This window comes from Hypanus sabinus, chromosome 6, assembly GCF_030144855.1.
Source record: "Hypanus sabinus isolate sHypSab1 chromosome 6, sHypSab1.hap1, whole genome shotgun sequence".
In the NCBI taxonomy this organism is placed as follows: domain Eukaryota; kingdom Metazoa; phylum Chordata; class Chondrichthyes; order Myliobatiformes; family Dasyatidae; genus Hypanus; species Hypanus sabinus.
In genome coordinates, this window is record NC_082711.1 from 44,270,731 (window position 1) to 44,296,036 (window position 25,306).

The 25,306-nt window shown below is 40.0% G+C and overlaps 1 protein-coding gene across 8 annotated transcripts in view; it reads left to right on the top strand.

The window, feature by feature from the left end:
* The window catches only part of odad2 (outer dynein arm docking complex subunit 2), a 204,490-nt gene that overhangs the window by 45,468 nt on the left and 133,716 nt on the right, over window positions 1-25,306 (top strand). For 7 of the 8 annotated variants that reach the window (XM_059972023.1, XM_059972020.1, XM_059972025.1 and 4 more), the window contains 3 exons: window positions 11,115-11,326; window positions 15,830-15,967; window positions 23,026-23,167. In XM_059972023.1, the coding sequence (XP_059828006.1) occupies window positions 11,115-11,326; window positions 15,830-15,967; window positions 23,026-23,167 (492 nt within the window). Of the gene's footprint in view, window positions 1-1,575; window positions 1,713-11,114; window positions 11,327-15,829; window positions 15,968-23,025; window positions 23,168-25,306 lie in introns of those variants that run through there. The other variant, XM_059972028.1, reaches the window with a different exon arrangement.

Here is a 25,306-nt window from a genome sequence, read left to right on the forward strand (position 1 = left end):
CACTCATGCAAAATGTCACTCATCTAGCATCACCAACAACAATCTGTGCACATCTGTTATTTATCAATGGAGAAAATATTCTGTGATGCTTGTTAACTGAACATATGCAAATTAAAGTCGTCTCTTTAGAAACTTCTTGTCTGAGGATATTTTTAGTTTTGACATAAGTCTGTGTTAGAGTAGTCGTAATCCTTGTCTGGGTCATAAACTAGGGATAATCACTTTGGGCAGATATTTGTGGAACCAGATTTATACCTCTGTCCCAGCATGAATCAACACCTTCAACATTAAAGGGAAAAAGGTGTATTAAAAAAAGTTGGCATAATTTCTTAAAATAACTTCTTCTGTACTACTTGTTCAAATCGGAAAATTTTGCAGCTGAGATGTAGCCGACCTAGTAATCTTTCTGAAAAAAGCCAACACTTTTAATGTCTTTATTCAGCGTTACTATTACTACATGCAATTCTCTGCATCACTTCAATAGTAGTGAAGAAAGAATTATTCATTTACTTTAAAGGTAATAACATGGATTTTGCGCTTTTTTCCCCAAAATTAAGCTATTGGGTTAAATTAGACAATAATACCATAAGATTTAGGAGCAGAATCAGGCCATATGGCCCAATGAATCTCCTCTGCCATACAATCGCAGCTGATTTATTTTCTCTCCACTGCATTCTCCTGCCTTCTTCCCATAATCTCTGACAACTTTATTAATCAAAAACCTGTCAACCTCTGCATTAAATCTACCCAATAACTTGGCCTCCACAGTGATCTGTGGCAATTCATTCCACAGATTTACCCCCAACTGGCTAAAGAAATTCCCCGTCATCCCTGTTATAAAGGGATTCCTTCTATTCTGAGGCTGTACCCTCTGGTTCTATCCTCTCCACGTACATTTTATCTAGGCCTTTCAATATTCTGTAGATTTCAATTAGATACAATTAGACTGTATTTGTATTAAAGTTATTCATGGATTTCCACTTACACCGAATAAACATCTGAAAAGTCATCAGTATTGAAAATCCTTCATAAATCATAAATTGGGATGTTATGTTGAAGCTATACAAGATGTTGGTGAGACCTAATTTGGAGTATTGTGTGCAGTTCTAGTAACCTACTTACAGGTAAGATATCCAAGGTTTAGAGTACAGATAAAATTTACAAGGATTTTGCCAGGAATTGACAGGACATAATTTACAGGGAAAGGTTGAATAGTGTAGGACATTATTCCCTTGAGCATATGAAGGGAGATTTGATAGAGGTATACAAAATTATGTATGAGAGGTATAGAGAGGGAAAGTGCAAGTAAGCTTTTCCACTGAGGGTGGGTGAGACTAGAACTAGAGGTCATGAATTAAGAGTGAAGAGTAAAATATTTAATGGTAACATGAGAGGGAACTTCTTCACTAGGAGGGTTGTGTAAATTGAAACAAACTGCCGGTGGATGTGATGGATTTGATTTCAGTATTTAAGATAAGTTTGGATAGGGATATGGATGGGAGGGGTGTGGGAGGGCTATGGTTCAGGTGCAAGTGAATGGGACTAGGCAAATTAATAGTCTAGATGTGGCAAGGTGCTGGTTTCTGGAATTATTTGAAATATTTATTTATGGTTTGCTTAAGGTTAAAATGAATGCCTCTTTCGATCCTACACTCTACGAACCTGAGGGGTATGAGCAGGAGCTGGAACAGGAATAAACAAAATGATTCTAGGTGCCTATTCTACTACTCTATAAGATTATGGTTGATCTAATCTTGACCTCTGTGCCACTTTCCTGCTTGCTCACTGATACCACTTAATTTCCTTGTGTATCAAATATCTGTCAAGCTCCTTCTTTAATATATAATTGTTATCTATTTATTTACAGTTAACAGCTTAGGTCCTTTGGGCCTTTTGACCTGTGTCACTAGCAACTTCCAATTTAACCCTAGCCTAATCACAGGACAAGTTACAATAATCAATTAACCTACCAACTAGTACAGCTTTGGACTGGGAGGAAACCAGAGCACCTGCAGGAAACCCATGCATCCAACAGGGAGGATGTAGAAACTCTTCACAGAGAATGTCGGGATTGAGCTCCAAACTCCGACGCTCTGACCTGTAATGAAGTTGTACTAAACCCTATGCTAGCATGGCTCCCATTGACTCTGCTTTCATAATTCTCTGAGGTACAAAATTTCAGGGATTCTTAACACTCTGAAAGAAGAAATTTGTAAATGGCATCTTATTCTGGAACTGTGCACTGGAAATTTATATGCCCTAACTGGGGAATGCCTACCATAAAACATAGCAGAATTAAGCCATTCAGTCCATTGAGTCTGTACTGCCATTCCATCATGGCTGATCCTAACTCTCATTCAACCCCGTACACCAGCCTTCTTGCTATATCCTTTGAAACCTGACAGTTCAGGAAAGATCAACTTCCACCTTAAATATACCCACAGACTTGGCCTCCATCGCAGTCTGTGGCAAAGCATTCCACAGATTCACTACTCCCTGGCTAAAAAAAAATCCTTCTTACCTCTGTTCTAAACGGTCACCCCTCAATTTTGAGGCTGTGTGCTCTAGCTGTGGATACCCTCACCACAGGAATCCTCTCCACATTCACCTATACTGGTCCTTTCAACAGTCAGTAGGTTTCTAGATATTATTCTACATTCATTGAGTACAGGCCCAAGTCTGCCAAATGCTCCTCATATGTTAATCTCTTCATTTCTGGAATCATCCTCATGAACCTCCTCTGGACTCTCTTCAATGACAACACATTCCTTCTGAGATATGAGGCCCCAAACTATTGACAATACTCCCAAGTGCAGCCTGACTACTGTCTTATAAAGGCTCAGCATTATCTCCTTGCTTTTATATTCTATTCCCCTTGAAATAAATGACAATATTGCATTTGCCTTCTTTACCACAGGCTCAACCTGTAAATTAACCTTTTGGGAGTCTTGCAGGAGGATTCCTGTACCTCTGCATCTCTGATGTTTGAACCTTCTTTCCATTAAGATAATAGCCTGCAGTATTGTTTCTTCTATCAAAATGTATTATCATACATTTCCCGCCACTGTATTTTTTTTGCCCATTCTTCCAATTTGTCTAAGTCCTGCTGCAGTTGCATTGTTTCCTCAGCACTACCTACCCCCCCACCTATCGTCCTATCATCTGCAAACTTTGTCACAAAGCCATCAACTCCATTATCTAAATCATTGACAAACAATGTGAGAAGTAGCGGTCCAAATATTGACCCCTGAGGAAGACCACTAGTCAACTGCAGCCAACCAGAAAAGGCCCCTTTTATTCCCAATTGCTGCCTTCTGCTTGTCAGCCATTCTGCTATCCATGCCAGTATCTTACTTGTAACACCATACGATTTTAGCTTGTCAGCAGCCTCATGTTTGGCACCTTATCAAATGCCTTCTGAAAATTCAAGTAAGTGACATCCACTGCCTCTCCTTTGTCCACCCTGCTTGTTACTTCCTTGAAGAACTCTAACAGATATGTCAGGCAAGATTTCCTTTCACAGAAGCCATGCTGACTTTGACTTATTTTATCATTAGTCTCCAGGTACCTCAAAACCTCATCATTAATAATAGACTCCAACAATTTCCCACCACTGAGGTTAGGTTAACTGGCCAATAATTTACTTTCTTTTGCCTTCCTCCCTTCTTAAAGGCTGGAGTGAGATTTGTAATCTTCCAGTCCTCTGTGACGATGCCAGAGTCAAGGAAGTACTTCCGCCTGGTCAATTCCACTCAGAATATGATCATCTAATTCTTCTGAACAGCTTCTATACAGGAGCAATCTGCTTAATCTCTCTCTATATACCTTAATTTCCACCTTCAAGAAAAGAAAATATTTAAAACATTTCTGCATGATCCCCTTCTTAAATATGGGGATGAAAATTTCTAGTAGTACAACTACATATCTGGTCCTACTAGGAGCATGTGAATCTGCATCAACACCTTTCAATTAAACGTTCCTAATTACAAACTCTGTCTGCTCATCCAGGCTTTCTATTTCATACAAGAAGACCCCCAGATCTTGTGGTATCACACCATTTTTTTGTCATTCAAATAAAGGTAGTTGTTCAATGACCTTTACTGCAAATATACCTTTTGCCTGAAGAAAAGATTAGGACAGATTAAAGCAGGAGTGCAAGGAATTATAGAGAGGTTAGTTTAGTATCCGTTGTGAAGCAGGAAGTGCTACAACAACAACCTCTCACTCAAAATCAGCCAGACCAAGGAGGTGATTATTGACTTCAGGAGGAAGAAACCCAGAGTCGATGAGTCAGTCCTCCTCATCGAATCAGGGGTGGAGAAGGTCAGCAACTTTAAATTCCTTGGTGTTATCATTTCAGAGGATCTGTCCTGGGTCTGGCACATAATTGTCATTATGAAAAAAGCACAGCAACATCTCTACTTTCTTGGAAGTTTACAAAGATTCAGCATCTCATATAAAACTTTGACAAACTTCTATAGATGTGTAGTGGAGAGTATATTGACTGGCTGTATCATTGTCTGATATGGAAACACAAATGCCCTTGAATGGAAAAACCTACAAAAATTAGTGGATAAAGCTCACCCCGTCATTGAGTACATCAGCATGGAGCACTGTTGCAGGAAAGCAGCATCCATCATCAAAAACCCACACCATCCAGGCTGTGCTCTTTTCTGACTGCTACCATCAGGAAGAAGGATCAGGAGCTTCAGCAGCCTCAGGACTCACACCACCAGGTTCAGGTGCTCCTAAACCATTCGATTCTTGAACCAGAGCAATTATCTTCACTTGCCCCATCGTGGAAATGTTCCCATAACCTTTAGACTGTCTTTCAAGGACTCTTCATCTCACACTCTCAATATTTTTTGCTTATTTTTGTTATTTTTTTTGTATTTGCTCAGTTTGTTGTCTTTTGCACATTGGTAGTTTGCCTGTCCTGTTAGGTGTGGTCTTTTATTGATTCTTTTGTGTTTCCTGTATTTACTGCGAATAACTGCAAGAAAATGAATTTCAAGGTTGTATATGACATATATGTGCTTTGATAATAAATTTACTTTGAACTTTAATTATAAATTTTCAGCTGATGCAGACAATGCTGATTTATAAGGAGTAATTCATACATGATGAAGAGTTGGCTAAAAGAGTAGACAAGAATGCCAATGCATAGTATTAATATGGACTTTCAGAATGATTATTTGTGAACTTAAAACTCTTTGAATTGAAGGTAAATTATGATCCTGGCTGTAGATTGAATTAATGGCAAGAAACAGAGCGGATATTTTCAAATAGGCAAAGTGTAACTTCTGGATCTGTACTAGAACCACAGTTAATTGTAATATTTATAAATAATTATCATATAAAAGAGCATGTTACCTTAATTCCTGCATCAAAAACTCTCTTTTCCAACACAATTCCTCTCCTCTCCTTGAAATTGAATATAAGCATTCACAAATTTGATGTTATGCTTGGAGCTGGCTTGAGCATCAGACAACATATTTGTGCTGTTATTTAGACTACCTATTTTAGTCTCCTGACATCACCTGATCCCACTGTTACTTCAACCTTGTTGCTGAAAACTATCCTCTTATTACCTCTAAACTTGGCAATTCCAAAGTACTCCTGGCTAGCCTCACATTTCACCACATTTATAAGCATTCACCAGAGCTTCACCAATTTACTCAATTTATTAATAAAGCTCTGTAATTAAAAGTTGCCATCTAATCTGCTTCAATACATTCTTTCTTTGATTAACAGATTAAGTTTCTATTCCATTGTCTGAGTCATATTAGTCCTGGTTGACTTCTCTAAATTGAGCCTGGAATATCAATTTATGAATCTTAAAGCAAAGAGTCATAAAGTCAAAGGGCACAGAAGCAGTCCATTCGGTCCACTAATCCATGCTAACTATCATGGGCTCATTTACACTAATTCTACACGATTCTCATCATTTTCCTCCAGATTCTAGCAATCACATAAATTGGGGCAATTTACAGTAGGTAATATATCAACCAACCCTTACTTCTTTTAGAAGTGAGAGGAAACCACAGCAGTCACATGGTCACAGAAAGAATGCACAAACTCCACTCAGCACCCAGGCTGCTGGAATGGAGCAGCAGCAGCTCCACTAGCTGCATTTGTGATGTTCAGACCAAATCTATATTTGTCTAAAATGTTCTGGCTAAATTCTAAACTGTCAGGCCATTGCTGTTCCACAAGTTCTGAGGTCTGTCCTTTGGCTATAATATTAAAATTCCAGCCTGACTGATCAGAGAAATTCTGATATTCATTATAAGAACAGCAGAACTAGGGGGGAAGGGAAGGAGTACAAGCTGGCAGATGATAGAGGAGATCAGATGCTTGGTGAGAAAGGTGCTTGGTGAGAGAATGGGGTATGAAGTAAGAAGTTGGGAGGGGACAGGTGGAAGATGTAAATGGCTGAATAACAAGCCTTCTTGCTTCTGTCCCCTTTCTTTCTAGTTCTGATTAATGGTCTTGGCCCGAAATATCAACTGCTTATTCTCTTCTATAGATGCTGCCTGACCTGCTGAATTCTGCCAGCATTTTGTGTATGTAGTTCCAGAATCTATGGGAGATTGCAAGATGACAACTAGAACACCACCATCTTTAAAATTCTGCAAAATAGATAATAATTCTGCAATATTTTTTTAATTTTTAAGGTCACCAACTACTCTATTTTGTAATATCTGGCAGTAGGGCACCATTCTGTAGTAGTTAGCACATCTACTTTACATCAGAAGGTCCTGGGTTTGAGCCCCAGTGAAAGCAGTCATTAGTTTGTAGAGACGGTAGTGTAGCTGTTAGAGTAACGCTGTTCACTAAGATCAGGGTTCAATTCCTGCCACTGTCTGTAAGGAGCTTGTGTGTTCTCCCTGTTATTGTGTGAGTTTCCTCTGGGTGCTTCGACTTCCTCTGACATTCCAAATGAGTATGGGTTAGAGCCACGATGGCAGCAGAAATGTGGTGATATTTGTGGGCTGCCTAGCACAATCCCCGTTGAATTGATCTGTTGCAAATGATGCATCTCACTGTATATTTCAATGTACATGTGACAAATACAGTAAAACAAATCTTTTGCTCAAAGTGTCTTCAGTTATCATTGGATCATTGAATCTGTAATATATCTGACAGATTTTTCAAGATCTGTTCAATTTCTCTGCCATGTCTTTACTCGCCCTTGGTAAAGTAAATTTCTGTGTGTGCAAGAGGCCCAATTTGTCCTGTGTCTCAAAGGAATGGGTCCCTTCTACATGTCTATATAAGCTTTTATTGTCTATTTTTTTTGCCAGTGTATAATCACATTGAAGCCAGCATTCAGTCCAAGATGACAGATGCAAGACACTCGTTTAGCTTCACTACCAGTTTTATTGTGACAAGCACAAAAACAGACCAGGGGCATATGACCTGGGGAAAGAACCCTCTTGGTCATATACAGATGGGGGAGGTGATGATCACACACCCTGGTTAAAGACAGGGTGACCCACAAACACATATGTAAATAACTGTATAACCCAAGGTAAAATGTAACAACAAAAGAGCTTGAACATCCCACAATAATCCCATGAAAACATTTTAAAGTAAGCACAATAAATAGCACTGGCCACTAGGAATGCTAGGGTAAGCTGCTGACCAACCCCCCACCCCACACCCCTGGAGTGCTACACTGCCCCCACCTGAGGGGTCAGCCATCCCCAGCAAGCTCAGAATCCACAACAAAGTCCAAAAGTCCCAGAGGTGGTCGACCCTGTCACCTGGGGTGCTGTGGGATGCCTGTAGCCTCTCCCCCCCCCAATGGAGCACTGTTTGGTGAGGGAAGAGGCAGAGACCCCAGAGTGTGACCTCCTTCTTTCAAACCTGCTGGAATGGTGGTGGCTGATGGCTGATATTGTGCCAGCCTGTTACGGTGCAACATGACTACCTTCCACTGCTCAGGAAAACACACCCAGTTTAGCACATTGGAAATGCAGTTGAGCACCTTTCTTGGCCCCTTCCAATGGCTTCAAAACTTGGGGAATAGTCTTTTCTTCCGGTGGGGCAGTAGATCTATATTGGGGCCCCTATCAGGTGCTGCTACATTGGTGCCCTACTCTGTGGGCTCGACTTCTTCTGGGACATGCAAGTGTTGCAGCAGTGCACGAACAGCTCCGTGTCTTACCTGTACCCAGGCCAATAGAAGTGTTAGCACAGACAAAGTACACTGCAGATGCTGTGGTCAAATCAAGATGTACAAAAAAGCTGGATGAACTCAGCAGGTCGGGCAGCATCCATTGAAAGAAGCAGTCAACATTTCGGGCGACCAAACATGGGATCACTCACCTGCTCACTGCGCAGCTGCTGATCGATGATGGGGAGGTCTACCTGAAGTGCCATCACCACCGCTTGCCCCTGGTTCTGCAAGTGGTGGGCCGCAGTAGGGTGCGCTGTATTGTGGTGAGCTGCTGTGAGACTGGTGTGTGGTTGTTGCTGCCTCTGCCAGCTCTGCTTCCTGGAGCTGCCTTTTCAGAGAGCCACGGCTGAGGTCGAGGGTTGCCCCCAACACATACACATGGGTTCCACAGCAGGACAGCAGGTCCAGGCCTACAATGTAGGACTCCTGGATGTGGGCTAGCCACACCTCAAGCTTCACTGTATTGTTCCCCACTGCGACGTGCAACTACCTCTTCCCTCTGATTGCTACACAGTCACCGGTGACTGTAGCCAGCTGGACTGCCATTGTTGTCCACCCAGGCAAGGATGGCTGATCTGTGTTGGTGAGGACACCTGGATGGGTGATGGTGATGGTTGACCCCATGTCTACCAATGCACAGCTTCTGATACCCTCCAGCATGCAATCCACATATAAAACTTGGAGCGTTTGGCAGGTTTGGGCCTGTATTCACTGGAATTTAGAAGAATATGTGGAGACCTCATAGAAATCTACTGAATATTGAAAGGACTAGGTAAGGTGGACGTGGAGAGGATATTTCCTCTGGTGGGGGTATCCTGAACTAGAGGATACAGACTCAAAATTGAGGGATTACTCTTGAGAACAGAAGTGAGGAGGATTTTTTTAGCCAAATAGTGGTGAATCTGTGGAGTGCTCTGCCCTCTCAGCTTCAACATTGTTTGTATAGACATGAGCATGTGTACTGCCCATCCGCTTTTTTGAAGTTAATGACCTGTTCTTTTGTTTTGCTGATATTGAGGGAAAGTTTGCTGTCATGACATCATGTAACTATGGTCCACTATAGTGGTATCATCTGCATTTTTTTTAGATGGAGTTAGAGCAGAATTTTGCCATGCAGTCATGAGTGTACAGAGAGTAGAGTAAGGGGCTGATGACACAAACTTTCAGAACACCATTGTTTAAAATAATCATTGCAGGTATGTTACTACTTACCTAACTGACTGCACTGTGTTGGCAGGAAGTCAAGGATCCAATTGTGAAGAAGATGTTAACTCCTCATGTCTGAAGTTTGGTGATAAGTTTGCTTGGAATTATAATATTGAAAGCTGAGCTGTAGTCAATGAACAATAGTGTAGGTGCCTTCACTGTCCATATGCTCCAGAGATGAGTGTAGGATCAGGGAGATAAACAGATTGTCTGGAAGGCAGGAGTTGGCCCTCTCTTAAAGCACTTCATGATGGTAGATGTCAGAATCATCTTGTTTCTGCTATATATCGGGATGATAGTGGTCTTATTAAAGCAGGTGGGAACCACATTTCGAAGCAGAGTGAGGTTAAAAATGTTTGCAAATAACTTGAAGATTTGGACTCGACTTAACAACTGAACAAACAAAAAATAACTCCACCAGCTGATCTACACAGGATCTAAGGACACAGCCAGGAACTCCATCTGGGTCAGATATTTTCAATGGGTTCATTCTCTGGAAGACTAATCTTACGTCTGCAGCAGTGACTGTGGGTTCAGGTGCATCAGAGGCTGTCGGGGTGGGTAATGATATACCTACTTCCTTCTGTTTAAAACATGCATAGAATGTGCTAAGCTCATCAGGAAAGGATGTACTGATGTCGGTAATGCTGCCAGATTTTGTTTTGTAACCCTTATATATGGTAAGCCTTTGCCACTACTGACAGCTGGTCTGGGATTTGATTTTGGATTGGTACACCCTTAGCATCTCTGACAGCTTTACAGAGATCGTATCTTGGTTTCTTGTAAAGGTCAGCATCATTTGATTTGAATTTGCAGACCTGGACTTAAATGGGGTGTGCCACACCTGGTCCATCCATGCTTTTCAGTTCAGGAGCACCCAGATTGTTCTCTTTGGTACACAGTCCTCAACACACTTGCTGATAAAGTTCATGACAGAAGTGACATGCTGATTTAGGCTGGCAACTGAGTCTCTGAATATAGATCGGTCTTTTGACACAGAGCAGTTGCATAGAAGCTCATCTGTTTCCTCAGAGCAGCATTATATTACTTTCTGTACTGTATCCCCTCTTTTCAGCTTTTGTTTGTATGCAGGGTGTAGGAGCACAGCCTGGTGATCTGATTGTGATGGAAGGGGATGGCTGAGTAGGCAACTATAATTGTTATGTTACATTGGTTGAGGGTTTTTATGCTATTGGTGTGGCAGGAGATGTGCTGGCAGTATTTTGGTAACACATTCTTGAAGTTGTCTTGTTTGAAGTCACCAGCAATGATGGAAAGGGACTCTGAGTATCTTGTTTCAAGGCTATTGACCACAGAATATAATTTGTTGAGTGCAAACTTCATGTCAGTCTAAGGTTTTTTATTTCTTCATGGTTGAGGATGTTTTTTACAAAGCTGGCATTTAATTGTTCATCTGCAGATGTCCTTGAAATTAAAATTCAGCGATGATCTTAACTCAAGGGTACCAATCACAGGTTTTGTGACTTATTCAAATCAGTTGGATATTTACAACAAAACCAGAAGTTTCATGATCACTGATACTAAGTTTGCTTTTTAAATTAATTTTTTACACTAGTTACTTGAATTTAAAAGAGCTGGAAACTAGTAATTTAACTGCTATGCTATGATAAACATACTTAAATTGCTAAAGAAAATATATTAACAGAATTGTTCCTTCCTATTATTTAGAAATTCTTTCAACTTCTTATAACTTTTTTTTCAGAATTTTGCACTACAGAAGAAACTCACAGCTACTCGTAAGACTCTAAAAACAGAAGTGCCTACTAATGATGAAATGGATCTAGGTGAAAAGTTTAAAGATTATCAGGACAAGAATAAACTTGAGAGAAATAGGCAATCTGCAAAGTTTAAGATAAAGGATGCAAAGAAAGAAGAAAATATCCTTAAGATCAAGGAGTCATCTCATCAGCAGATGTAGGTAACCAATGGAGAAATATTATGAATGTATCCATGTGCAGCTTGATATTAAATAACAAGAAATACACTTATAGAGTCATAAACCCAGAAATTTTTCAGTTGTATACATTTTTCATTTCAGAAAATGAATGCAAAATTTGTTTTATAATTTACTTTTCATGCACTCTCGGAGTCTCATCTCACCCACTTGTACCTACGCATCTGCTGGTCACCGCATTTACGGAAAGAAATGAAGACCTTAAGAGGGTACAGAAGAGATTTACCAGTATGATTCCAGAGATGAGGGATTTCAACTTAGAATTAGCCTAAAGAAGCCAGGAGCAGTGAAGTTGATAAGAAACTTGATAGAGGTATAAAATAGTGAAAGATTTAGATAAGGTAGAAAAAAACAAACTTTTCCCATTAGTAGTAATAGACGTAAATGGCAGGATGTATTTAAAGCTATGGATAGAGAGAGATTGAGGAACAGCACTTTGATGCAGCAGGTGATGGTAATCTGAGGATTGCTGCCTACAAGGGTGTTTCTAACAGACATGGACAATGATTTCAAAATAAAATTTGTTGAGCATTTGAGGGAACTAGACGTGTAGAGCCATGTGAATGGGACTCATTCCTTTGCTGTGTAGATGCTGGCAGGAACTTGATAGGGCAAACATCCTCCCTTATTGCTGTATTGAGCCAAATAATGTTGAGATAATTTCCAGCATCTGCTGTATCTCATGTGTTTTGACTGAGGTCTGTCTTTTATGCCTGCTACCTGTATAGCCACCACTGTGATCCATCCTATTCCTGCACCGAACTTTTGAGGCAGCATGATTCCTAAGCACTGCTTGTATTGCTATTGTGGTCCTTCTGAAAAATGCAGCAGGCCATGAGCAATGCCTGGGCTGCTGCTAGGCTAAGAGCTTAACCAATCCGATATTTGGAAACAGTTGGGAAAAATAAAATATATATTTTTTAAATCAGCAATTAAAATTACACATTTATTTTTAAATATATTAAGCTATTAAGTACATAAGTATATTCATTTAAATCAAAGGGGCTGCTCTAAATAGTTGGTTCAAAATATAAGGGCCACAATAGGAAGTGAATGAATTGACCACATTTTGGCAAGCTTACTTAGTGGTGGGTTCAATAGCAAGATGGTGGATCAGATTTGCACACATCTACCATCCAGAATATTGCATTCCCTCCAGATGTGCCAGCTAACTACCAGCACTTTCTGGGTCTAAGATTTGCATTTTAGTCTTTCTGTAGTGTTGTGAGCACAACATTTGTCCTAAAATCCCATTTGCTGATTTATGCTGTAGGTTTCTGGATAAGATTATAGGCATGGAATAGAGAGTTTTCTCATTTCCTTTCTGGTGACCATATTTGATACAAGCTTTTGATTAAGCTACTCTGATATGTACTGAAAAAGGTTTTTGTTGGAATAAATTATTTTTGTTGTGTTGGAGAAAATTGCTTATAGCTAAAATGTTCCTTTTCACCATTTTGGACCTTTTATCACTAATCTACATTTGATAGTTGACACATGATCCTGTAAGATGGCAGTTTGCTCAGATGGCATCAACCAAAGGTGTTATTGTCTTTTATAAGTGTGTTTTTTATGATTGTAAGACTCTGCTAGGCATTAAGAACTCAAAGTATTGCAGGTCTGCTCCATGAGCAAGTTGCTCATTGATGGAGGAACTGAAGGATTTGGACCAGGATCCTACCTCTGACAGAGGGGTGTCGGTGCATGAAGGAGGTGTGCAGTCTAACAGCGAGTGATCCTCTTAGTCGCTTCATTTGGACATTGGTGGTGTGGAATTTTTCAAGCAATTCACTGATTTATTTTCAATGATGGGGTTGGACAGTGGGGAGCTGTGCAGCCTTAGTCACACTAAAGACTAGGCCTCAAGCCATTTTCAAACACCTGGGGGAGGTGTCAGAGTCGGGCACTGCACCGGAGTGTTGGAGACAGTGTTGCTCAGTGTCTGTGCTGGAGCAGTGCAGGACCCCAGTGTTTGCTTGGCAGAAGACCAAGCTCTATTGTGTTCTACTGCAGACTGCTGCAACATTCGTGAACTCAAGAATGGACTATATGTTTTTGTGTGACAGTGTTTTACTACTGTCTTATGTGTGCTATATGTGCCTTGTGCTGTGTGTGACTGTTGGTACTGTGGTTTGCATCTTGGCCCCGAGTAACACTGTTTCCTTTGGCTGTATGCATGGATATTCATGTGAGATTGAATGACAATTAAACTTGATTTGAACTTGAACTTGACATGATTATCACTTCTTCAAGGATACTTTGCTAGTAGCACAATTTCTATTTGCCCATGCAGAAACACTACAAAAATGTAAAGACCTTGGTTACTCTTTACTATGCCACTATACATTGTCCAAATTATGTAGATTACAATTAGATAGTTTCTTTAGTGGCTTGACATTTATGTCCTCCAGAATTCTCTCTCCTGTAATCTATCAAAGCAGCTGTTATTGTAGGCTTCACAATATTGATACACCTTTTCCCTCTGTATACCTCTCTTTGAATTTTCATTTTCGATTAAACACATATTGAACACATATTCCAATATGCTTTGCTGCTTCTGGGTTTGATTACTGTAGACTATAGGAGATTGAAAACCCTCCCCTTTAGGCTGGTTAGTATGAGTGGACAGTTCTGCTTGCTGGGACTGCTGTCTCTTCAGCACAATCTTGCCTGTCTGAGCAAGGAGATATGTGATGTGCATATTTGTTTTCATTGTGCACATACACGTTAATCAAAATTAGAGGAGCTCTCTTGGCTCAGCAATGTACTCGCTGGTGAGTGCATGGAAGTCATTACTGTTTTAGCTTCCTAGCCTCAGGATCATTCTAAATTGTTTCCATGACATATACAACATCTCACAGTTTTTTTTTCTTGTCAGTGATGCGTGACAAAAATCACTTAGACTTCATCTATTTTCTTTCAAGGAAGAACAGGCATTTGCAAGTTTTCCCAGAGTGGAGGTGTTCATAGACTGGATGTATATAGTGTTATTCTATATGGGAATACCTCTGGCATCCGCCTGCCAGGACCATCTTGCAGTAGTCTTGGAGGATTACTGTGGGCACCTTGTACAAGTATCAATGCTGAAAGTCCTGTTCTTCCTTATCCTGTCCAGGTTCCTCTGATCATCTGGGAGTGCTATTTTCTGCAAACGACCCATCCAACCTATCATTGCAGCATCCTCACTTTAAGTGCCTAAAATCTGAGGGAATGTTGCTTTTATTGTGGTATTTCCCTTAAAAGCTCACTGCTAATGTTGCTGCTGCTGGATTAAATTCCAGTTGCTGTGAGAATTTGCAATAGAACAAAAAATAGTGTGTATTGAAACTGATAACATGCCAAGATACACATGGAAACTCAGCAACAGTACTCTTGGAAAAGCAAAACAGAATCATATTAAGAGACTTTGACAGTGTTAGGGGGACACAGAGTGCTATTTTAATGCCTTTAAACGATAGTAAAACAATTTCTTGGCTGGCATATTCCCTCAGTATTGCAACAGTATCAATCAGGTTTGCATGTTTTGACCTACCGTCCCTTGATCAACTCACACGTTCGATGAAGAACTTCAATAATAACCTTTATCTTTTAATATTCTTTATTTTATATGAATTACTCATTTTAAAAAAAGATCCCATATTTAATCAATTCAATCAGTACATCCTTGTTTAGGCTAAGATAATTGTTAATCTAAGAGGAATTGGCCGGGTGCACTCTAAGGATTGCTGGTTTTGACTGAACTCCAGAGTCAGCAATTCTGCAGTTGTTTGTCCCCTTAGTTGTGGATGCTTAATGTTGAGCTTCTTTTATACTGAGGCTGAAATCTTAATTTGTGTGATCCTTCAAACATTCCTGCATGCAATATTATCTCCTTTCTCTGGAACATTCTTGCTCCAGACCTCTTCCTGTAATTCACTTTGGAGGTTATTTATGTCCCGTGATCTCCTTTTTCTGACGTTTGGGCTGCTTGTACAAGAACATCCTCTCTTTTGATTGTTCTTCTGATTTTATTTTATTTAGCCTCCTTTGTGGAAATTTTCCAAGAACACAAAAGTTTGATGCTAATTTAAAATTGGCTTTGTTTTCTATCTATAGATGCATCAATGCTAGCCATATGTCTACAGATGTCAGTAGGTATTCTGTTTCATTGTTCCAAAACTAACTGTTCAGATATTTATAGTTAGCCTGAGGTCTATGCATTATTGCCTTCTTTAGTTGTTTTTCTGTTTGTCCATTTAGAACTCAGGAATTCACTATTAGGTTTCATAGTCAATTAAATGCTTCTTTTTGGATTGATAAAGTGTTTTGATCCCCTCCTTGCTATCCCAACAACTTTATGAAATTATCAAAAGATCAGAATAATCAGTACAAATAAAAGGTGTTTAATTTCATTTTTACATAGTTCAAGGCTATGCTCTATATGATTTCTGCAGTCTTCAAAGTAATTCTCTTATCTTCTAAAGCTCCAAAGATGACAAAACTCAACAGAAAGATCAGACTGCCGGCAAGATTAAACAAGGCAAAGAAAATGATGAAATGATTCCAACCAGGCGATACAAGTGCAAAGAATCTAAAGAAAGGAAATTTTCATTGAAGAGAATGTGAGTTTATGTTTCTAATTGGTTTGTTTTCTTTGTATTTTCCCATAACACCAATCATAGGAATATCGATAGATTTTGAACTTTATTCTGTGTTTTCTGTGTCACTCTGTGTTTCTGTTTGGATGGTAAATTCATGTGATAATAGCATTTCATTACTGCTATATAGGTGTAATAGGAACGATACTGCCTATTTCCATTCAAATAGTACACTTAATAATGATCTAGATTGCATTGACATAATCACAAACAAGAAAACATCTGCAGATGTTGCAAATCAGAACAACAGACAAAATGCTGGAGAAACTCAGCAGGCCAGGCAGCATCTGTGGAAAATGGTACTGTCGACGTTTTGGGCCGAGACCCTTCAGCAGGACTAGAGAAAAAAGATGAGGATTAGAGTTAAAAGGTAGGGGGAGGGGAGGGAGAAACACAAGGTGTTAGGTGAAACTGGGGGTGGGAGGGGTGAAGTAAAGAGTTGTGATGTTAAATGGTGAAAGAGAGATACAGGGCTGGAGAAGGGGGAATCTGATAGGAGAGAACAGCAGGTCATGGAAGAAAGAAAAGGGGATGATGGGCTAGCAAGAAGATAATGTGAGAGAGGGAAAAGGGGATGGGGAATGAAGAAGGGGGGAAGCCAATACTGGAAGTTTTAGAAATCGATGCTTAAGCCATCAAGTTGGAGACTACCCAGACGGAATATAAGGTGTTGTTCCTCCAACCTGAGTGTGGCCTCATTGCAATTGAAGAGGAGGCCATGGTAGACATATCAGAATGGGAATGGGAATATACAGGAAGCCAAACCAGGAGCACTAGATGCAGTATATAACCTCAACAAGCTCAGAGGTGAAGTGTTGCTTTACCTGGAAAGACTGGGGGCCCTGAATGGTAGTGAGGGAGGAGGTGTAGGGGCAGGTGAAGCACTTGTTCCACTTGCAAGGTTAAATGCTGGGAGGGAGATCAGTGGGGAGGGATGAATGAACAAGGGAGTTGCCTAGGGAGCAATTCCTGTGCAAAACAGAAAGGGCGGGGGTGAGGGAAAAATGTGCTTGGTGGTGGGATCCTGTTGGAGATGGTGGAAGTTGCGGGGAATTATGTGCTGGATGTGAAGGCAGGTGGGGTGGTAGTTGAGGACAAGAGGAACCCTATCCCTGGTAGGGTGGCAGGAAGAAGGAGTGAGAGCAGACATGCATGAAATGGAAGAGATGCAGTTGAGGGCAGTGTTGATGGCGAAGGAAGAAAAGTCCCTTTCTTTGAAGAAGGAAGACATGTCCTTCATTCTGGAATGAAAAGCCTCATCCTGAGAGCAGGTGTGGCAGAGGTGGAGGAATTAAAAGAAGGTGATGGCATTTTACAAGTAACAGGGTGGGAAAAGGTATAATCCAGGTAGGTGTGAGAGACCATGAGTTTATAATGGACATCAGTAGATAAGCTGCCTTCAGAGATCGAGAAAGGGGAGGGAGGTGTCGATGCATAGTGTATATGGATTTTAGCAAGGCATTTGATAAGGTACTGCATGCAAGGCTTATTGAGAAAGTAAGGAAGCATGGGATCCAAGGGGGACATTGCTTTGTGGATCCATAACTGACTTGCCCACAGAAGGCAAAGAGTAGCTGTAGACAGGTCATATTCTACATGGAGGCCAGTGACCAGTGGTGTGCCTCAGGGATCTGTTCTGGGACCCTTACTCTTTGTGATTTTTATAAATGACCTGGATGAGGATGGGTTAGTCTATTTGCTGATGACACAAAGGTTGGGGGTGTTGTGAATAATGTGGAGGGTTGTCAGAGGTTACAGCGGGACATTGATAGGATGCAAAACTGGGCTGAGAAGTGGCAGATGGAGTTCAACCCAGATAAATGTAGGGTGCTTCATTTTGGTAGTCAAATATGATGGCAGAATATAGCATTAATGGCAAGACTCTTGGCAGCGTGGAGAATTAGAGGGATCTTTGGGTCCAAGTCCATAGGACACACAAAGCTGCTACGCAGGTTGATTCTGTGGTTAATAAGGCCCATGGTGCATTGACCTTCATCAATCATGGGCTTGAGTTTAAGAGCCAAGAGGTAATGTTGCAGCTGTATAGGATCCTGGTCTCACTATAGGAAGGATGTGGAAACCATAGAAAGGGTGCAGAGGAGTTGAATGCTGAGTACACTACACTGTGTTGAGTGTGTAACTTTGCATTTGGCTTACATTTTTCTTAGTAAGATTCACCCTGACCCCGGCCCCCCCCCCCCCCCCACCATTCCTGTCGGCTGGTGGTGCAGTGATATTAGCGCCGGGCTGGAGAACGGAGTTTCCCAAGTTCGATTTAGTGACAGACCACTCCCGTGCCGGGTTGATGTCGATCCTGTGACTCCCGTACCAGCTGTGCCGGGATAATGTCAAGTGCGCAACTCAACCTCGTAAAAAAAATGCTGCCACCTCCAGTTTAAATTCCCATGCAAAATATTGTGGAGGATCAAATACAGTACCCAAATCCAGCACAACCCCCACTTGTCCCATTTAGCCTGTCTCAGTGCGGTGGAGTTTCGGACCCGGAGACATCAGTACAGTGGCCCTTAGGACTCAGTGGACCTCGAGAGCTGGTGCAGCTCGAGACCCGCCGCCCGCAGTGTTTCTGTTCCATTGATGGGAAGCAATCGCGATTGAAAATAAACTGGAAATAATAAAGCATTTGGAAAGAGGTGAAATGCCATTGGTCATTGGAAAAGCATTAGGCTACAGTCGGTCGATGATCAGAACAATTTTAAAGGATAAAGTGAGAATAATGGAACATGTGAAAGGCCTTGCCCCGATGAAAGCTACAATTATTACTAAGCAACGCGATGGTTTAATTATTGGAATACATATGTTTCTTAAGTTTTTTATATGCACAGAAAGGCAAAATATATAGCATATACTAAGACAAACGTTTGACTGATGCTAAATAATACCGGATGTACTTGTTCCAACTTACGTACAAATCCGTCTTAAAGATGGACTGAGGAACGGAACTCGTATGCAACCTGGGGACAGTGCTCAATTCTGTTTGCCTCACTACAGGAAGGATGTGGAAACCATAGAAAGGATGCAGAGAAGATTTACAAGGATGTGCCTGGATTGGGGAGCATGCCTTATGAGAATAGGTTTAGTGAACTTGGTGTTTTCTCCTTGGAGCAACGGAGGATGAGAGATGACCTGATAGAGGTGTACAAGATAATGAGAGGCATTGATTGTGTGGATAGTCAGAGGCTTTTTCCCCAGGGCTGAAATGGCTAGCATGAAAGGTCATAGTTTTAAGGTGCTCGGAATAGGTACCGAGGAGATGTCAGGGGTAAGATTTTTATGCAGAGAGTGGTGAATGCTTGGAATAGGCTACTGGCGGCTGTGGTGAAAGTGGAAATGATAGGGTCTTTTAAGAAACTCCTGGATGGATACATGGAGCTTAGAAAAATAGAGGGCTATGGGTAAGCACTGGTAGTTCTAAGATAAGGACGTGTTCAGCATGGCTTTGTGGGCCGAAGGGCCTGTTTTGTGCTGTAGGTTTTCTATGTTTCTCTATGTTTCTATGTAAATGGACATAGTGTTTGGAAAGAGGAGAAACGCTATCGGTCATTGGATCGGTCTATGTAAATTTGAGGGCAGGGTGGAAGTTGGAAGCAAAGTGGATGAAGTTGACAAGTTCCACAAGGAGGTAGGAAACAGCACCAATGCAGTCATTGATGTAATGAAAGAAAAGAAAAGTGGGGCACGGCCACCAGTGTAGGCTTGAAACATAGACTGATCCACATAAAAGGGGGCATAGCTGGGACACATGCAAGTGCCAGTGTGCCAAAGTGTAAAGCACCTTTGTTTGAAAGAAGTGTGAGGAGCCTAAATCTCATCTAAATCTGTTTCTTCTGATCCCAATTGAAATCATTTGGAGACTGTGTCTAATCCTCACTAGGATCCAGTTGGACTTCATGAGGAGTTTAATGGCAGAGAAATATGAAATGTTTGACCCTCTGAATATACCAGCAAGTCTGGGATTTCCATACTTTTCAATTAAAGTATGGAAAATTGGGGCTGAATTCAATTTCACCATTTGGTGGTTGGGATCGGAAATGAAGGTCAGTATGATCCAGATGAGTTATTTACCTGATGCTATCCCTTGGGTCCCACTGATGTTAGCTGTCCTCCAGTTGAGAAGTTATACTTATTTATTATTTTATTACTTATATATTTATTAATCACACGTACATCAAAGCATACAATGAAATGCATAGGTGGCATTAACAACCAACACAGTATGGAAGTGAACACGTTCTGAAGCCAACATAACAGGCTCTTAATGTTCAGCTGACAGCACATAGCTATTATACAACAAGCAACAACAAATCAAACTCTCTTCCACCCCTCCCAACCCATACACACAGATGAGCCTTCAACCCCATAACAAAGCATCTGTAGATGCCACCTTCCAGACCATGTTCCCGGCCCTCCAACCTCCAGAACTGCTTGCCTAGGGCTTCGACCTCCAGACTTGTTGACTTGGAGATTCATGATCTAGGGCTTTGACCACCAGACTCGCTGACCTCTGGGCTTCGAAATCCAAATTCGTAGACCTAGAACTTTGACCTCCAGTCTTGCACACCTAGGGTTTCAACCTCTGAACTCACTGTCCTCTGGGTTTCAACTCTGGACTCGCTGTCCTCTGGGGCTCGACCCCCTGAATTGCCATACTCTGGTCCTCGACTGCCGGATGCACCATCCTATGCATGCTAACTTCCTATGCTGTCCCCAGCCTTAAAAAATAAAGAACGTAATGGACATCATAGTTCAGCACCATCTTGAAAAAAACTTCTTTTGATTGATACTTGCCTTTTACCATTACCATCTGGCCAGTATGGATGATTTAGGCCAAAGAGCTCATTTTTGTACTGTTCAACTCCATAATTTTATAATTCTATGTCTTGTATTTCCCTGTACCTGCTATGAAAATATGCTGATCATCTTAAAGTCATCATAACACAATTCAGAAACTCGTTTTTGTTTTTTTAAATATTGGGATAATAGGTATCACCCAATCACACTACTCTATATTTCATGAGTATTTTCACAGGTTTACTCCTCTATCTCCCTTGCAATATTTATGATTCATCAAATTCCCTCAGAAATATTCCCTCTTCCCACAGAATTTCCTTTTTTTAAACTTTTTAACATAATTTGTCTTCTGAGCTATCCTACTTTTATAACACTACAACCCCTTAACAGTCTTATTCTCTTTGTTGAATATCTTCTACTCAGAAATATTAAATAAACTATCCTGACTGTTTTGTTGTAAGATATACTTCAAATACTTCCTTTGCATTAAAAAACAATGTCTATTTGTTCAAGTGGCTGCAAGTCTAATTCATTGTACTTTGTGTGATTGTGTTTTAAGTATGATTTTGAAAATGTTAACATGTTTTTGCTGACCACATAATCTCTTAATCTGCACCCACTCCTTCATGCTTTAACACTCTTTTAATACTCACCCATTTGTGCATTGTTTTCATTTTTTTCTGCTTCTATATTTGGTGGGTATCTACAGCCTCAATTCTATCAATGCTTGACAGTATCATCTGCCTATTGTATCTGCTATTTAGAACTGAGACTGTTGAGACCAAAGTTACACTTATTGGTGGACAGAAAACTGAGAAGTTCTTATGTGGAGTCAAAGTTCAAAGTTAGTATCAAAGTGCACATACATCATTGTATACAACCCTAAGATACATTTTCGAGTGGGCAGTCACAGTAAATACAAAAACCACACCCAACAAAACGGACAACAACCAATGTGCAAAAGAAGGCAACACACTATTCAAATACAAAAAGAGACAAATAATAAAAAGGAATAAATAAATAAATAAACAATAAATATCGAGAACATTAGATAAGGAGTACTTGAAAATAAGTCCATAGGTTGTGGAGACGCTTCAGTGATGTGGTAAGAGAAGTTGTCCCCTTTGATTCAAGAACCTGATGGTTGAGGGCTAATAACTGTTAATGAACCTGTGGTAAGGGCCCTGCGACTCTGGTGCCATCTTCCTGATTGCTCAGTAGTGGGGAGAGCCTTACCAGTGATGGACTGGGCTGTATCCACTAGTTTTTGTAGGCTTTTCTGTTCGAAGACCTTGGTGTTTCTATACCAGGCTATGATGCAACCAGTTGATATATTCTCCACTGCCTATCTATATAAGTTTGTCAGAGTTTTAGATGACATGCTCAATCTTTGCAAACTTCTAAGCAAGTGGAGGTGCTGCTGTACTTTCTTCATAATGGCATTTGTGCTCTTGACTCAGGACAGATCTCCTGAAATGATAACACCAAGGAATTTAAAGTTGATGGCCCTCTCCACCTCTGATCGATCCCTCACAATAAACTAGCTGATGGACCTCCAGTTTCTTCCTCTTGAAGTTAATAATCACCTCCTTTGTCTTTCTTGTATTGAATGAGAGGTTGTTATTGTGGCAAAGTCTTTGATGGTCAAAGTCTTAATTGATAATTGCAAAGGGTTTCAGCTGTGTGGAGTGGAGGGCATTAGTTTTTTTGTAGCAATGTTGAGGAATATTGTTCTTCTTCTGGAATCTTAATGTTAAAGATATTATTAGATTACCTTTGGGCAACATCCAGCAGTGTGAACTGTTATATTCCATGTACCCTGTATTATTCATAAGTTAATAGACGCCTGTATGTACTTGCAAACATTCAGAGCTGAAAAATATTTAGATATTGACTTTAAAGTGGCAGGAAACATTATGAGACAAAGACCCATCATCAAAACCATGAAGTATAGCCACCTCTCATTTACATTCAATTCAGTTAGCAAGGTCATGTTCACTACAATGGGCTACCATTGGGCAGAAACTTAACTGGACTTTGCACAAAGGAGAGACACTTTGGTTAAATAATTTTATATATTGTTTATAATGTTCTCTACAATTAAACATATTTTAATAAATGGTGTAAGATACAGCCAAAGGAATATTCTAACTATGTAAAGGTGAACTGTTTCCTCTTCAGTTGTTAAGTTTTTTTAAATTTTGTAATGGCAGAGGTTCTCTAGAGGCAGAAGACATGGATGAGAGTTCTACAGATAGTGAGGAAGAGCAACAAGATATGGATAGACAACAGGAGTCCAGCACTGATTTGCCTTCTGAATATTGGCAGATTCAGAAAGTGGTGAAATATTTGAAGGTAATGAAATATGGCCATGAATGTGCTTGCTGACATGCTGTGTTAGAAAATGACAAATATTCTTCTCAAAGTTTAGAAATCGTTTAGAGAATATTTGCCACAAATCCAATATTGACACAAGTGGATTTGATGATCATAGTTGTGAGTTGGGCACAAAGTTTTCAATGGAAAACTCTGAACATGTATGATCCCTGCTAGGAAATCAGGCAGATTGTCAAGCTTTGCTTGCAATTAATGAGGAGTGTTTGGAGCAGGCTGGAGACACTGGTAAGAATCCTTCAGAGATTGCAGGAATTGCAGCAGGTTTATGCCTGATTCCTGACACTGCTAGTCTTGATTCGATCCTTGATTGGACATTTTTATAAGAAAAAAATGGATTGTTTGTCTGATGAAAATGGGTGGAAGAAATACAGAACAATTTAGTGTGTTGGGCTCTGTGTTTTTGCTCTTCAATCACAAACAAAAATATGAAATATGAGCAGGAGTTGGCCGCTTAGTCTTCTGAGCCTTCTCTCCCCTCAACAAGGTCATGGAAAATCTGATTGTTACATCCATATTTGATTTCAGTGACTTTGGGATAAGAACACCTTGTTATCTTTTAACATTTCCTAATCTCACGCAATTTTAAAAACACACAGCATTTCTGTTTTTTTTGCTCCCAAGTGAAAATCACATGTTTTTCCACATTGTATTCATTTGCTGTATCGTTGCTATGCACTTATCCTTAACTACTGAAGAGTCTTTCCATTCTCATCACAATTTGCATTTCTATTCAGTGCTGTGTCATCAGCTAATCATCTTATATTTTTAATAATGAGCTGTTAGGGTATAAAATATTAAATCAGACCAATGTGCAAGATATCAGTATGCTGCTGTGCAGAAGTATTCTGTCAGAATTAATTCTGTGTAAAATTCATTTTGTAATTGTCTAAAGCTTTATTGCAGTTTATAATTACCAGAATATATTTTTCTTTCATTATAACATTATTAAGATATGAACTGATATATAAATGTATTTATTTTCTGGTATTTGAATTACACTATATGTTGAAAACAATTTCTCATGAGGTCTAGCTACAGAAGGAAGTTCAATTTTTAAGTGTTTTAGCATGAGCCATCTGTTTCTATATTAGGTTAGCAGAAGCTCAACAATGCTTTTGTGATGTAGAAATACGTTCATACTTATGTAACTGTCTATGCTATTGTACATGTGTTGAACACCTGCAACAATAATCTTTTTAATATAAAACACTTGGATAGAGCTATAAATTGCATAGTGTTTGAATGAGATCAAAATCTGGTTAACCACATAACATTTGTTTTACAAGCAAAATGACAATTGCTTAATTAGGCAACAACTCTAGTAATTGGAAACAAAGTTAATGGTTTTCAAATAAATTCAAAGATTAAGGACGTGGCTTGTTCAATTAGACTTACTCAGTAAGGTATTATTCAACAGCGTAATATATACAACTCAACAAGCAATCATATAAACCTCACCTGCAAATTTTAAGAAACTATTTTCCAGCTCTGAAGTGGTCCATAGGTGTTTAAGAACATTTGGTAGGATCTCAAGTCTAGGTATGTGGGTAGCTTTGGAATCTAGTAGTGAATACTTGATCACCTTATCACCCTGAAAATGTTGAAAATTAAGAAAAGGATTGTCCTATGAAAAGGATAGATTTATTTCAACAGCTGGGACCTCCTTTACCTCTTGGATTACAATTAAATGGAACCCCTTTCCTTGTGGAATTAGGGGATAATGCGGGTTTGCTTCAGACAGGAAGGAAATCAGGCAACATGTTAGTCAGGATGCCTGTTGCTCCAAAACTGTTTATATTTTGCCTAATAGTAGGGATGAATATATTTCTGAGGAGCTAGGGATTGTTAGCAGCCCGACAATCAAGAGAGTGAGCGTATGAAGTATAAATATTTTCTGCTTTCTTTGCAAATTTTTTTCTTAAATTTCCCTATGTATTGATCTTATAATCTCTCGCATCTCCATGAGAGAACAAGGAATAGGGGAATGCCACAGGCAAGGTTGGCCCAGGAATTTTAATAATGAATTATGCATTCTTTTGTTTACCTGATACCTTTTCTGTCTGTTGATCCACTTTCTATCATATTTTATATATATAG